Genomic DNA, 13023 nt, shown 5'->3' on the forward strand with positions numbered 1-13023 from the left:
GGTGCAGCAGGTCCAGGCTGTTTTTATAAACCCTCTTTAGGCCCTGGAAGGGGCTCTCAGGTCTCCCCAGAGCCTTCTCCCTTCCCTTCTCCAGGTGACCCCCCCCAGCTCTCCCAGCCTGGCTCCAGAGCAGAGGGGCTCCAGCCCTTGGAGCATCTCCGTGACTTTCTCTGGACTTGATCCAGCAGGTCCTTTGTTTCCTGAGGACCCCAGAGTTGGACACAGTGGTCCAAGTGGGATCCCATGAGGGCAGAGTGGAGGGGAGGGCTTAGACTTCTCTGGAAAGGTACAGCTCAGCTTAGGGAAGCACCATCCATCCCCCTCTTGGCTCCAAGGACAGCCCAGCCCAGTGCAGAACAGCCCGTGTTGGGCTTTGTTCTGGACCTTGGTCCTTCCTTCCCTCCTTCTCTCCATCCTCTCCTCCCTCCCTCCCTCCTTCACAGCATCCCCCCCTCCCTGCAAACCAACCTTCTCCCCGACAAAGTCCTTTATTATCCTCTGAGACGTTTTATTACCAGTTCTGCTTTAGAATTAAACAGGCCTTCAGTATATAAAAATAATGTATACAAATGAGCAGTTAATGGTTTACATTTCTGGCTTAAAGGCATTTATAAGTTACACATTCATTCCCCACCCCTCCCCGGGTGACGCGGAGCCGGCGCTGAAGCAGCTTAAATACAGCGGGAAGCAGCGGCTGCTCTGGGCTGAGCTGGGCTAAAGCCGGGACTAGCGAGGAGGGGCAGGAGGAGGGACAGGAGGAGGGAGGTGCAGCCGCATCCTGCAGCGGGGGCCGTTTAACGAAGTGAATGCACTGAGGGGTTTAATGGCCACAGTGCGGGGCTGGGGGTCACTGGGCAGCAGCGGGGCGGGGGAGGAGGGATCGGGGGGTCGGGGGGTCGGGTCCGGTGCGGTACCGGGAGGCTCGTGCGGCTCTCGGGCCTCTCTGGCGGCAGCAGCGACCCCGCAGCCTTGGGGATCGTGTTTGCTGGAGGCTGCCCGGCACAGGGAGCAGCTCCTGCCCCCCGGGCTGACGGTCACGGGGGATCCCAGAGGCTCCAGCCCCAACAGCGGAGGCGGATTTGGGGGCATGCAGGCGGGCAGAGGTATCAGCACCTCGCAGAGATTGTCCCTGCTGCTGATTGTCGCAGCTCCGGAGCCTCCCCTGCGGCGAGGAACAGCCCGGCCTCGGGATCCTGGGAACTGCTGCTCGGCACAGCCCTGGGATCCCAGGGACACCCCGCATGTGGGTGTTGCATTCCCTGCTCCCGCAGCGCAGAGGAATTTGAAGGAAGACTTAGAAAATCCCTGTTAAAATAGCACCGCTGCCGGGCCCCGGGGGACGGGAGGGGCCCGGGGTGGGAGCTCTGCAGCAGAGGAGGAGGACGCGGCTCTCAGGGGGCTCTGCGGGGCCGGGGGAGGTGCGGGAGATGTGCGGGGACCGCCGGGTCCCGGGTGACACCCACTCCCCTCCCGCAGCGGGAATCCAAGGCACCAGCAAGCTGAGGAGTGGGACACACCGGTGCGGGGCCGGTCCCGCGGCGGGCGGGCGATGGAGCAGCGCCGGGGCAGGGACAGGGCAGCCCCTCTTTGCCTTCCAGGACAAGCTGGAGCCCTTTCTGTGCTCCCCCCTCCCTGCCCGTACCCAGGAGGGTCCCCCAGCCCTGCCAGCCTGGGGGAGAGGAGCTCAGGGGCATCGCCAAGCAAGCACGGGGGGGTCCCTGCGCCAGAGCCCGGGGCGGGCAGGGGGAGCTGGCACGGGAAGCGGCTGGAGCAGCTCGGAGCGGGCACTGTCCCCCGCCCCGCGGAGCCCCGGGACAGTGGGGTGGCATCCTGCGGTCCCCTCTGCGTCGGGAGGATGGTCCTGCCCCGGTCCTGGAGCTGCAGGGCCGGCGCCGGTCACAGCGCGATGTCCGGCGTGGCCTGCAGGCCCTGCCCCGCCGGCCGCTTCTTGGCGCTGCCGCGGCCCTTGTCCCCCCGCCGGTACGGGTTGTTCCGCAGATCTGCACGGGGGGAAGGGCAGGGACCGGCTCAGCTTCGCTGCACACCCGGCGGGGACTGGGAACCCACCACCCATCACGGAATCGCGGAGTGGTTTGGGTTGGAAGGGACATTAAAACTCATCCAGTCCCACCCCTGCCATGGGCAGGGACACCTTCCACCAGCCCAGGTTGCTCCAAGCCCTGTCCAACCTGGCCTTGGACACTTCCAGGGCTGGGGCAGCCACAGCTTCTCTGGGCACCCTGTGCCAGGGCCTCCCCACCCTCCCAGGGGAGAATTCCTTCCCAACATTCAACCTAAACCTCTCCTTCCCCCTTGTCACGTCTCTCTGCCCGGGATTTGCCCGTCTGGGTACAAGAACGCTCAGAAGGAGCCAAGAGCCACATCCAGTGACAGGAGGAGCAGCAGCTACAAACAACCAGCCCGTGGGACCCCAACCCTCGGCTGTCAGTGCCCGTATCGGGGGGGCTGATGCCGGGGTGCCCCCGGGATTGGGTGCAGAGTGGGGAGAAGCCCCGGTGGGTGGGACAGCCCGGCAGCCCCCGGCCCCCCGCGCCGAGCCCCTGCCCCACGTTACCTACAGAGGGCTCTCCTCGTTGTAACTCACGTCGCAGAAGAGCCGGGACGAGCGTTTGCCCGTCCGGGCCGTGAAAGGGACAGTTTTCAGAGCTGAGCAGAGCGATCCAGAGACAGCGAGGAGGAGGAGGAGGAGGAGGAGCAGGAGAGAGAAGAGAAGAGGAAGAAGCAGAATAGAAGGAAGAGCTGTGAGACAGGGCAGGGAGAGCTTGGCCACGTGGCATGGGAAGGTGCTGCAGATGGGTTTGATCCCTGCAATGGGGCTTGGTGACCCTCCAGCCCCTGTGAGAGCCCCTGCAGCCCCCAGACCGAGGGTCTTCCGCTGGCACCGAGTGCTGGGTCTGAGGTGGGAGGGACACTCGGCCCCTCACGTGAAATCATCTCTCACCTGAAATTATGTCCTCGATGGCCCCATCTTTGCCTTCGTAGATGAGAGGCTCCTTCACCATCTGCTTCTTCTTGAGCTCAGCGATCATGTCCATCTGCTGCCGCTTGGCCTTCTGGATGGGCAGCTGGGGAGGGACAGTGTGGGTGAGAGGCACGGTCACCCCCCACCCCCCAACAGACCTGGGGTGCCCTCACCTTCACCTCCCGCCCAGCTCTCCCTCCCCAGGGCCTGTTTAGTCCCTCCCCACCAGGCAGCCCACTTGGGGCTGGAGCTGGGACCCCACCAGGACACAGACACGGGAGCTCCTTCACCTCCGGCTGCTGCTCGGTGGGGCTGTTTTCTGCCTCCTTGGCCGCGGCCTCTTGTTTCTTCCACAGCTCAATGTCCTGCTCTGCTTTCTTGGGAGAGGGGCAGGAAGGGTGTGCTGAGCCAGGGGGGTCCTGCTGCAGGACTGCAGCCCCCCACAAAGCTCCCAGCTCACCCCAGTCCAGCTCCAGCATCTCTGACCATCCCAAAGGCTGTTCCCAAGCCCCAGGGTCTCCCAGCCCCATGAGCCCCAGCCTCGCCCGTGGCTTCTGCTGGTTGTCCCAGGTGAGGTCAGACCCCCCAAATCCCCTCCCAACCCTCAGAAACAGGACACCCCCTGCCCTCTCCTACCTTGTAGGCTCTGATGAAGCGCACGAACATGGGGAAGAAGGTGGTGGGGGGACTGGTCTTGGGGTTCTCCCCAAAATACTCCACAGCCGACTCATAGGCCTCCTGCGGGCACAGACACCCCGATGGGGGGGCAGGGGCCGGGCAGCAGCACCCAACACCCACCTCCTCCTTCCAGCCTCTCCCACCTCACCATCCCACTCCATATCCCTCCCAGCTCTCCTGCTGGAGCCACATCCCAACCAGGAGCCTCTCCCATGGGCCAGAGGTGGGAGCACCCTGGGGTGTTCCCATGTAGGAATGGGGGACACAATCCTATCCTCTGCCCCCCCCCCCAGCACCCCAGCACCCCAGCACCCACCTTGGCAGTTTTGCTGTCAGCCTGCAGCTTCTCCATCACCTCTGAGTTGACCTTGAGGAAGTCCTTGAGCACGGGGCTGTCGTCCTGGCGCAGGAACTCCCTGCGGGTCAGCTCCATGCCCTGCTGGAGGCTCCGCACGTCCTGCAGGACCCCGTCCAGGGACACTGTGGGGGGGAGAGCGCGGGGTCAGGGCAGGCTGGGAGCACCAGGGGCTGCCACAGCCCCAGCCCAGGGCCCGTGGGCACTACCTGTGCCCGCCTTGTCGAGGAAGTGCAGCTCGGTGTGGAAGCCCGTGAGCTCCGGGTACTTCTCCGTGATCACCCGCACCAGGTAGTGCAGCAGCGTCTGCTTGCGGTCTGTGGACTTCATCTCCAGGAGCTGGGGGAGAGCTGGGTCAGCCCCGACCCTCCTCAACCAGCCCTTCACCCTGCCCAGGGCAGGCTCTGCTGGCCCTTCATTACTGTGGCTGGGTCTGCATCCCTCCATCCCCACGGCCAGGTCTGTATCCCACCATGCTCATGCTCATTCTTCATCCCTTCATCCCTATGGCTGGATCTGCATCCCTCCATCCCTCCATCCCTCCATCCCCATGGCTGAGTCTGCACCCCTCCATCCCAACCATCAGGTCTGCATCCCTCCATCCCCGTGGCTGATTCCCATCTTCCTCCATCCCCAAGGCTGGGTCTGCATCCCTCCAACCCCACAGCTCATTCTGCACCCCTCTATCCCCATGACTGAGTCTTCATCCCTACATCCCCTCCATGTTCACATGTGGCCTTCCTCTCTCCATCCCCATGGCTGCTTCCCATCTTCCTTCATCCCCACAGATGGTCCCTGAATCCCTTCACCGCTCCAGATCTGTTCTCCATCCTTCCAACCCCACAGCCAGTTCCCGAGTATCTTCATCCCTTTAACTCCCCCCCTCTTGCCTCTCCAACCCTTCACATGGTCTCTTCATGCCTCCATTCCCACAGCTGTTCCCTGCATCCCTATAGCTGCTCCCCATGCCTCTCCAAACCCTATAGGTGACCCTTCCATCCCTCCATCCCTACAACTGAATCCCACGTCCCTTTATCCCTCCAGCTGGTCCCTGTGTCCCCCTGTGCCCAGGGCTGGTCCCTGGCAGTGCCGGTGCCCCCGAGCAGCCCCACGCCGGCCCTACCGCGTCGAGGCTCTGCAGGCGGAAGCCGTAGGCTGCTCCACGCTTGCTGCTGTTCATGTAATTCCCGAAGGCCAGGACGATCTGCAGGGACACAGCGGCTCAGGGACACAGCCTGGGGTGGACAGGGCACCCTGGGGGAGGGGGGCACAGAGCCAACAGGGACCCTGCCAGTACCCTGCGTGCACCCCAAAGCTCTCACCTCGAGGATGTGGCGCAGTTTGCTGGAGGACTTGAGGGACATGGAGGCGGCGATGATGGCGTTGAGTTGCTGTGGGAGGGAGGGAGGGAGGGAGGGGAGCACATGAGGTGGCTGCAGGAGGCCCCCAGCCCTTCCCAGCCCCCAGCCCGCCCGTGCCCAGCACCCACGGGCATGAGCAGCTGGGCCGTGTCGCTGAAGTTGCCCAGGAAGATCATGACGTTCATGCGCTCGGCCAGGCGCGGGATCTTGCTGAAGCGGATCATGAACTGGTCCTCGTCCGACAGCTCCTCCGGCGGCTGCTGCTCCCGCTCGAACTTCCCGATCAGCGTCCGCTCGTACTCGGTGGGCAGGAAGCGCAGCAGCAGCTCCAGGAAGTCGAGGCTCAGGGCTTGCTGGTCGTACCTGTGAGGGGTGGGACACCTCGGACCTCAACCCCCCTGCCACCCACGGCTGGTCCCGTCTTCCCTCTGCCCCCACAGCTGGTCCCCACGTCCCTTCATCTCTGCCCCTGCGTCCCTCCCTCTCATATCTGGTTTCTACATCCCTGAATCCCTCCGTGTCTTGTCCCTACATCCCTTCATCTCTTGTTTCTGCATCCCTCTGTCCCCACGTCTGGTCCCTGCATCCCTCCATCCCTCCGTATCTGGTCCCTGCATCCCAGCACACCCCACACCATCCCAACCCCTCATTCCAGCCAGGCTGTGCCCGCCCTTGTCCCCCCTTGTCCCCCCTCGCAGGGGACACTCACGTCTCGATGGCAGTGCAGATGTCCTGGACGCTGCGGCCGCCCTTGCGCAGGGTGATGGCCAAGTTCTTGGCCCGGTTGGACTCCATGAGGGTCACCTTGCTGGGGGCCTTCTGGGTGGCCTTGGCCTTGAGGGCGCTGATGTCCAAGGCAGGGCCCTGAGCCTTGGTCTTGAACTGCTCCTCAAAGTCACTCATGTCCAGCTCCTGCGGGGACACAGGGCTGAGGGCACAGCAGGGAGGTGGCACGGGACATCTGGGATGGGGACGGGGCCAGAGGACCATAAGGGTAAGGGGAGTGAGAAGATGAAGATGAAACAAGGGGATGAGGATGGAACAAGGGAACAAGCAGAGGGAACGGGCAAGGGGTCAGGGAGGGGGTAAGGAGGGCACAGGGGACCAGAGGATGGAGATGAGGAAGAAGAAAAGGACAGGATGTGAGGATGAGGATAGAGCAAAGGGACAAGGATAGGGTGACAGGAGAAGGATGCCAGACCCTGTGTTGTCCCTCTCTGTGGTGCCAAGGAGCTGCTCCAACCTCCAGCTCCTCCAGCAGCCCTGTGACACCGCGGGTGGGTGCAGGGTGGGTACAGGGGCGACCTCAGCATGGACTGCAGCTCTGACCCACCCAGACCCCCTGTGTCCGGCCCCCCCCAGTCCCTGTGGCCCCCCAGCCCCCTCCTGTCCTCACCTGCAGCACCTTCTCGTCGTTGAGCTCGGTGAACACGGTGCCGTCGATCTGGCTCGGCTTCAGGGCCACCCAGTTGAAGACGGGCATGCGGAACTTGGTCTGGATGGGCTTCTTCACCTTCACTGTGGGGTCACGGGCAAGGGGGACACGTCACAGGGTGGGGGAGTCAAAAACCCACCCCTGGGTGCCCCCAGACCTCGCCTGGGGGGTGTCCCCACCATCCCTGGGCCACACTCACCTGAACCGTTGGCAGTTTGGGGGGCACCAGGCCCAGCTGGGAGCTCCCCCCCGAGGGGTGGGGGTGGTGGAGGGGGGGGGACAGGGCCCTCCAGCCCCCCTGGGAGCGGTGGGGGGGGTGGAGGGGGTGGGGGTGGGGGCGGAGGGGCAGCAGGGGCTGGTGAGGGAGGTGGGGCTGGAGCCAGAGCCGGAGCATCTGCAAGGGAAAGAAGAGGTGGGTGAGAGGGTGCCACGGCAGGGCACGGTGCCACCGCCACGTCCCCTCTGCCACCGACGGACTCTGCGCCCCTGGGCACGTCCCCACGCCCCTGCCCCAGCTTCTCTGCCCAGAGACACGCTGCCACCCCTCCTCTGTGCCTGCTGTCCCCACCAGGAAGGATTCACCCCCTCGCACCCGTGGTACCTGTGCAGGTGGCGGTGGTGACGGTGGTGACAGTGGCGGTGGCCTCTCCAGCAACCACGGGGGCTGCCGGCGTTTCTATGACAACGGGGACGATCTCGATGGCGACGTCCCCGTCGGGCCCACGCAGGATCTGCACCAGCCCCTTCTCCTCCAGCTCCGCCAGCCGCCGCTCCAGCGCCAGCCGGTAGCACTCCTGTGGCCGCGGGGACGGCGGGCTGGGCGGCCGCGGGGGGCTCAGCTGCTCCTGGAGAGGTGACAGCCCCCAGGACCAGTGTCACCGGTGTCCCACTCAAACCTCAAACCCCCAGCCCTCCCTCCGGTGCCGCGGCGCCCGTGGGTGCTCACCCGCAGCGCCTCCAGCTCCCGCCGTGCCTGGCTCAGCTGCTTCTCCAGCTCCGCTATCTTGGCCATGGAGTCGTTCTCCGCATCCTGCAGCTTCTCCGTCAGCTGTGGGGGACGAGGCGCCGCCGGCTCAGCCCCGTCCCCGTCCCTCCCTCGGGGCTCTGCGTCAGCGGCTCCTGCCCACGCGCCCGCGGCCCACCTGGCTGACGAGCTCCTGCAGCTCCTCCATGTGCTCCAGCACCGCCGTCTTGGTCTCCGAGTCCTCCAGCATGGCCCCCACGTCGAAGACGTTGTCCAGGTAGGCTTGGATCTGCACCTGCAGCTTGTCGCTCTCGGTGAGGCGCAGGCTCTGCCGCGGGACAGCCGGGGCACGGTCAGGGACGGGGGTGTGTCCCCCCCCAGCACCCCCAGCCCTCGGGATCACCCACCTCCAGGTACTGGTCCAGCCCCAGGTGGGTGAACTCGTACTGCAGGAACACGCGGAAGTTCATGTTCTCCACCGAGTGCACCACGATGTTGATGAACTGCATGCAGGCCACCTGCGGGGACACGGCACGGGGGTGGCACCACGGCCCCTGGGGACACAGTGCCCCGGGCAGCACACGGGGGGGGTGGCCCTCGGGGACAAGGTGCCCCTGGGGAGGGCGTGGTGGCTTCACATCCCTGGGGATGTGGGGAAGGACCAGTGGCTCAGCAGCCCTTGGGGGCACGATGGCTTAGGGACAGCGTGGTGGCCTTGGGGACATGAAGGCCTGGGGACAGCATGGTGGCCTTGGGGCTATTATGGCACGGGTACAGCGTGGTGTCCTCGGGAACATAAAGGTCCGGGGACAGTCTGGTGGCTTAGAACCCTTGGGGACATGAAGGCCTGGGGACAGCACGGTGGCTCAGCAGCCCTTGGGATACGATGGCCTGGGGACAGTGTGGTGGTTTAGAAGCCCTTGTGGACCTCATGGCCTGGGGACAGTGCAGTGGCCTTGGGGACATGATGACCTGGGGCTCAGCAGCCCTTGGGATATGATGGCCTGGGGACAGTTGGGTGGCTCAGCAGCCCTTGGGGACATGATGCTCTGGGGCTCAGCAGCCCTTGGGGACATGATGCTCTGGGGCCAGTGAGGCGCCTTAGAAGCTCTTTGGGACCTGAAGGCCTGGGGACAGCACAGAGGCTCAGCAGCTCTTGGGGACACAGTGGCCTGGGGACAGCACGACAGCCTGGCAGCCCTTGGGACAGGGCACCCCCAGGACACTGTGCTGGCTCAGCAGCCCTTGGGGACATGATGGCCTGGGGACAGCAGAGCACCGGCCCCATGAGCCGCTCACCATGAAGTCGATGTTGGTGTCCTCGTTTCGGAAATACTCCATCAGCTTCTCAAAGCGGTTCTTCTCCCCGCACACCTGGGGGGGGGAGCAGGGGGCTGAGGGCCAGGGGGACACGGCTGGGGGTGCCCAGAGGGGTGGCAGAGCACGAGGCACCCGTCAGTGGCACCATCCCAACCCTGATGGGAGCTGGCCCTGGGGACACGCTGGCGTGGGGACATCAAGCCCAACAGCTGGACCATCCCCAGGTGAGCCAGGGATGGGTGTGGTCAGGATGGGGCAGGGCTCTGCCACACATAGGGACCCTGAGGCAGGAACCCAGCCAGAGCAGGGCTGTCCCTGTGGGGACCGGTGTCCCTGCTGGGGACTCACCTCCTTGAAGTTGTCGAAGGCAGCCAGGATGATGTCGTGGCCACCTCGGACCAGGCAAACAGCGGCCAGGAGCTCCAGCACCAGGGCCTTGGTCCTGTGGAGACATGGAGTGTGAGGGGGTCAGGGCTGTGGGGTGGGCGAGGGGACAGGGACAGGGACAGGGGGCAGGTCCTACCTGGCGCTCTTGTTGTTGAGGCTCAGGGTGATCTCGTTGACACAGGCTGGGTGGTTCATCACCAGGCTGAAGCCAGACTTGGGGGGCAAAAAGGAGCATTAATGGGGTCAGTGTCCTCCTGCCTCCCCCCCCCCGAGGACGCTCTGGGACCTTGGGCCACCCCCATGCCAGGTGCCCACCAGAGAGGAGGCTGAGTGAGGACATCTCAGAGTAGAGGGGTGGAGAACCGGTCCCACCCCGACGCCGGCACCGCGGGGGCTGGGGATTTTTTGGGATGCCCGCGGATCCCGCCCACTCCCACCTGGTAGTTCATGATGGCGCGGAGGCACATGATGCAGACGTGGACATCGTCCTTCTGGCTGACGAGGCGGGAGTTGCGCAGCGTCTTCCTGCTGTGCGAGGGGTTCAGCCTGGGCGGGGAGAGCGCGGCTGAGCGCGGGCCGGGGGGGCCGGGGGCGCAGCGCAAAGCGGGGAGGGGGCAGCGCTCGGGGGGTGGCGGCGGGGGAGCGGGGGGACACCAGGGAGAGAAACACCCGCGGGAGAAAGCCCCGTGTCCCGTGCCCGTCTAGAAGCCCTCGGGGCGGTGGGGTGACGGGGCGATGGCGGTGGGGTGGGTTTTGGGGCCCCCTCGTGCGCACGGGTGGTCTCGGAGGCTCACCGGGGCGGGCAGGAGCTGCCGGGTGACCTGGGGGCACTGTCCCCATCGCTGCCCGGGGCACCGCAGGGGGCGCTGGGGCGGACGTGGCGGAGGAGGGTGTGGATGTGCTGGTTCGAGAGGCAGCAGCTGGAGGCGCGTTAGAGCCTGCAGGACAGGAGGGAGAAACGGGGCTCCCGCGCCGCCCCGGGGCACCCGCGCTCGGGGACACGGGGGTGGGGGACAAAGGACAGGACCCCCCTGCGGGTGCCACGTCCCCTCCTGACCTGTCCCTGGGGCTGGCAGGGACACCCCGCCTCCTCCGGAGCTGCTCCAGACTGCGAGGGACCCCCGCGCTCCCCGGGGTGCCGCGTTACAGCTCCTGGGGTGACCGCGGTGGGGTGTCCCCGGGATCCCCCCCCGCCCACCGGGGATGCCCCATAGGCCCTGTCCCCGATACCGGTGACCAGCAGTGGGGTCCCGTGGGGTGTCCCCGTCCCTCCGGTGCCCCGTCACCGTCACCTACCGTCAGCGCGTCCCCGGCAGCGTGCAAGAGAAGAGCGGGGTTAGACGGGGCTGCGGGCGAGCGGCGCCAAGCGAGAGCCACCAGCCACTGGCACCGGCTTGGGGGGACACAGGCCCGTTCCTCCGACCCGGCTTTAAACCAGCGGAGTGCGATTTGCTCCCCTCAAAACCTCCAGCACCTCCAATTTTTGCTTATTCCCGGGTTTTACCCAGAGCATCCCACGAGGGTCGCAGTGGGGGGCACAGATCCAGCCCAGCTCCAGGCAGGGCTCAGCCCTTGAGAGCTTTGTCCCCCCAGACCAGCACTGGGGACCCACTTTTAGCACCGGGCCTATTATGGAGACCCATTTTTGGGGCCGGGCCTGCGTCTCCCTGCCGGGCCCCTCTCCAAGCACGGCGCGGCCGGGGCGGGGGGGGGGTTGCAGCGAGGCGGGGAGCGGGGGGGACACGGCACAGGGACAGGGGACAGTTGGGGACGGGACCACACGTTACCTTACAGTGAGGGGCCGCGGTTTGGAGGAGCCCTGGGTGGGGGACGAGGAGGTGCTTTTGTTCAGGTCCTCCAGCGACTGCTCCTTGCCCTTGTCGGAGCCGGGGCTGCTGTTCTCTGCGCTCTCCATGTCATACCTGGCGGCCCGTGGGGACACGGGGACGGTGAGATGTGGCACCCCAGCGTGGGCAGATGCCCCTCTGGAGTCCCCAGGGATGTTGGGGGTGCCCTGCTCAACCCCAGCCATGGAGCATCTGGAGCTCCATTGCTCCGATGACAGGGGAGGGCATCCCCAGGGACCCCCCAGCCCTGCTGAGCCCCAGGGGAGGCTGATCCCAGCCTTGGGGACACCCCCAGGGACCCCCAGCCCCACTGAGCCCCAGGGGAGGCTGATCCCGGCCTTGGGGACAGGACACCCGGGGGGCACGTACGCGACAGAGCACTGGGCGAAGGCGAGGTACTGCAGCAGCACGTCCAGCCCCTTGTTCTCCTCGTTGAGGAACTCCTGGACCCAGCTGGAGGGTGCAGAGGGTTAGTGTGCTCCACCAGCCCCCCTCATCCTCCCTTCCCCTGCCCCCGGACCCTCAGCAGAGCCAGCCCCTGGTCAGAGGTCCCCAGCGAGGGTGGAACACACTGGGGACATGAGGTGGCACCATGAACTGGCAGCTCTCCGAGGCAGGTGAGTGCCACGGGGAACCCCACTCCTGATGTGTGGGGGGCACAGCCCGAGGGCTCTGCTGCCACCACTGCCACCACTGCCACTGCTGCCACGACAGGACAGCCTGGCCCCAGGGACCATGGGCACCCACCACCCCACAAGGGGTCAGGACACCCTGGGTGGGAGCAGGGTCCCTCCTGGCACTCAGGGGGTACCACAGCCAACACGGGGTTCAGGTCCTACAGCACCCCCAGCCTCCCATCAGAGCCCCTCCAGGGGGACAGGATGAGGCCACGAGCCTCCACATCCTGCTGTCACCACCCATCCAGAGCCAGCAGCGTGTCCATCCCCATCCCGGGGACGGTGGCAGCGCTGGGTGACAATGACACCCCATCCTTACCCAATGTAGTTGGTCCTCAAGGAAATCTCCAGCTCCCTGAGCACCTGTGTGGACTCCTGCACTCGCCTCTTGAACTGTGGGATGGGGACAACCATTGGCACTGTCCCTGTGCCCAGTGTGGGACGGGGACCAGGGGGTTGGGGTGCAGGGGGGACCCCTCACCTTCCTGCTGACACCACCCGTGTCCAAGTAGCTCTTCAGCTTCTGGATGTAGGCGGACGGAGGGTTTTTCACCTGGAAACGCTCCTACAAACCCCAGGGAGAGGCTGAAACTGGGCCACCTGCCAGGGCACGGGGACCTGCACAGCAGCCACCGTGTCCCTGTCCCCAGCCCTGCGCTCCATCAATGCTTAATGAGGTTAACGAGGTGCCGTGCCACTAACGAGGTGGGTGGCAGTGCTGGGCACAGCCGGGTGCCACGAGTGGCACTTGGGGACAGGGAGCCCAGACCTCACCTGGTCACAGATCAGCTCCCACTTCTTCTCGTTGTCGTACTGGTTGAGCAGTTTCATCTTGTCTGGGGGCAGGTTCATGGAATTCTGTGGGGTGAAGGGTGGCAGCGTTGGGGGGTCACCCCAAAAATACCCCCCAGGGCTGCAGCACCCACTGCTCACCCTGCACCGGCTGTCCTCACTCAGCAGTGGGAGGATGGGGACCCCAGTGGGACAATGGGGACACCAGTGGGACAATGGGGACA

At 65.6% G+C, this 13023-nt stretch overlaps 1 protein-coding gene across 2 annotated transcripts in view; it reads right to left on the reverse strand.

The window, feature by feature from the left end:
• Positions 1 to 494: 494 nt before the first annotated feature.
• Positions 495 to 13023, reverse strand: part of FMNL1 (formin like 1) — a 19217-nt gene continuing 6688 nt past the window's right edge. The window contains exons 2-27 of one of the 2 annotated variants that reach the window (XM_017838379.1): positions 12782 to 12865; positions 12489 to 12572; positions 12327 to 12400; positions 11700 to 11783; positions 11271 to 11405; positions 9921 to 10029; positions 9620 to 9696; positions 9445 to 9538; positions 9076 to 9150; positions 8184 to 8294; positions 7955 to 8104; positions 7759 to 7860; positions 7414 to 7657; positions 7012 to 7206; positions 6774 to 6895; positions 6087 to 6289; positions 5506 to 5740; positions 5339 to 5407; positions 5140 to 5220; positions 4226 to 4355; positions 3978 to 4141; positions 3620 to 3721; positions 3274 to 3360; positions 2963 to 3086; positions 2576 to 2667; positions 1915 to 2000 (exon numbers count right to left, since the gene is read on the reverse strand). In XM_017838379.1, coding sequence (XP_017693868.1) covers positions 2576 to 2667; positions 2963 to 3086; positions 3274 to 3360; positions 3620 to 3721; positions 3978 to 4141; positions 4226 to 4355; positions 5140 to 5220; positions 5339 to 5407; positions 5506 to 5740; positions 6087 to 6289; positions 6774 to 6895; positions 7012 to 7206; positions 7414 to 7657; positions 7759 to 7860; positions 7955 to 8104; positions 8184 to 8294; positions 9076 to 9150; positions 9445 to 9538; positions 9620 to 9696; positions 9921 to 10029; positions 11271 to 11405; positions 11700 to 11783; positions 12327 to 12400; positions 12489 to 12572; positions 12782 to 12865 — 3027 coding nt within the window. In that variant the 3' untranslated portion in view covers positions 1915 to 2000. Of the gene's footprint in view, positions 2001 to 2575; positions 2668 to 2962; positions 3087 to 3273; positions 3361 to 3619; positions 3722 to 3977; positions 4142 to 4225; positions 4356 to 5139; positions 5221 to 5338; positions 5408 to 5505; positions 5741 to 6086; positions 6290 to 6773; positions 6896 to 7011; positions 7207 to 7413; positions 7658 to 7758; positions 7861 to 7954; positions 8105 to 8183; positions 8295 to 9075; positions 9151 to 9444; positions 9539 to 9619; positions 9697 to 9920; positions 10030 to 11270; positions 11406 to 11699; positions 11784 to 12326; positions 12401 to 12488; positions 12573 to 12781; positions 12866 to 13023 lie in introns of both variants that reach the window. The other variant, XM_017838378.1, reaches the window with a different exon arrangement.

Source organism: Lepidothrix coronata, unplaced genomic scaffold (assembly GCF_001604755.1).
Source record: "Lepidothrix coronata isolate B3197 unplaced genomic scaffold, Lepidothrix_coronata-1.0 Scaffold335, whole genome shotgun sequence".
Taxonomy (NCBI): Eukaryota; Metazoa; Chordata; class Aves; order Passeriformes; family Pipridae; genus Lepidothrix; species Lepidothrix coronata.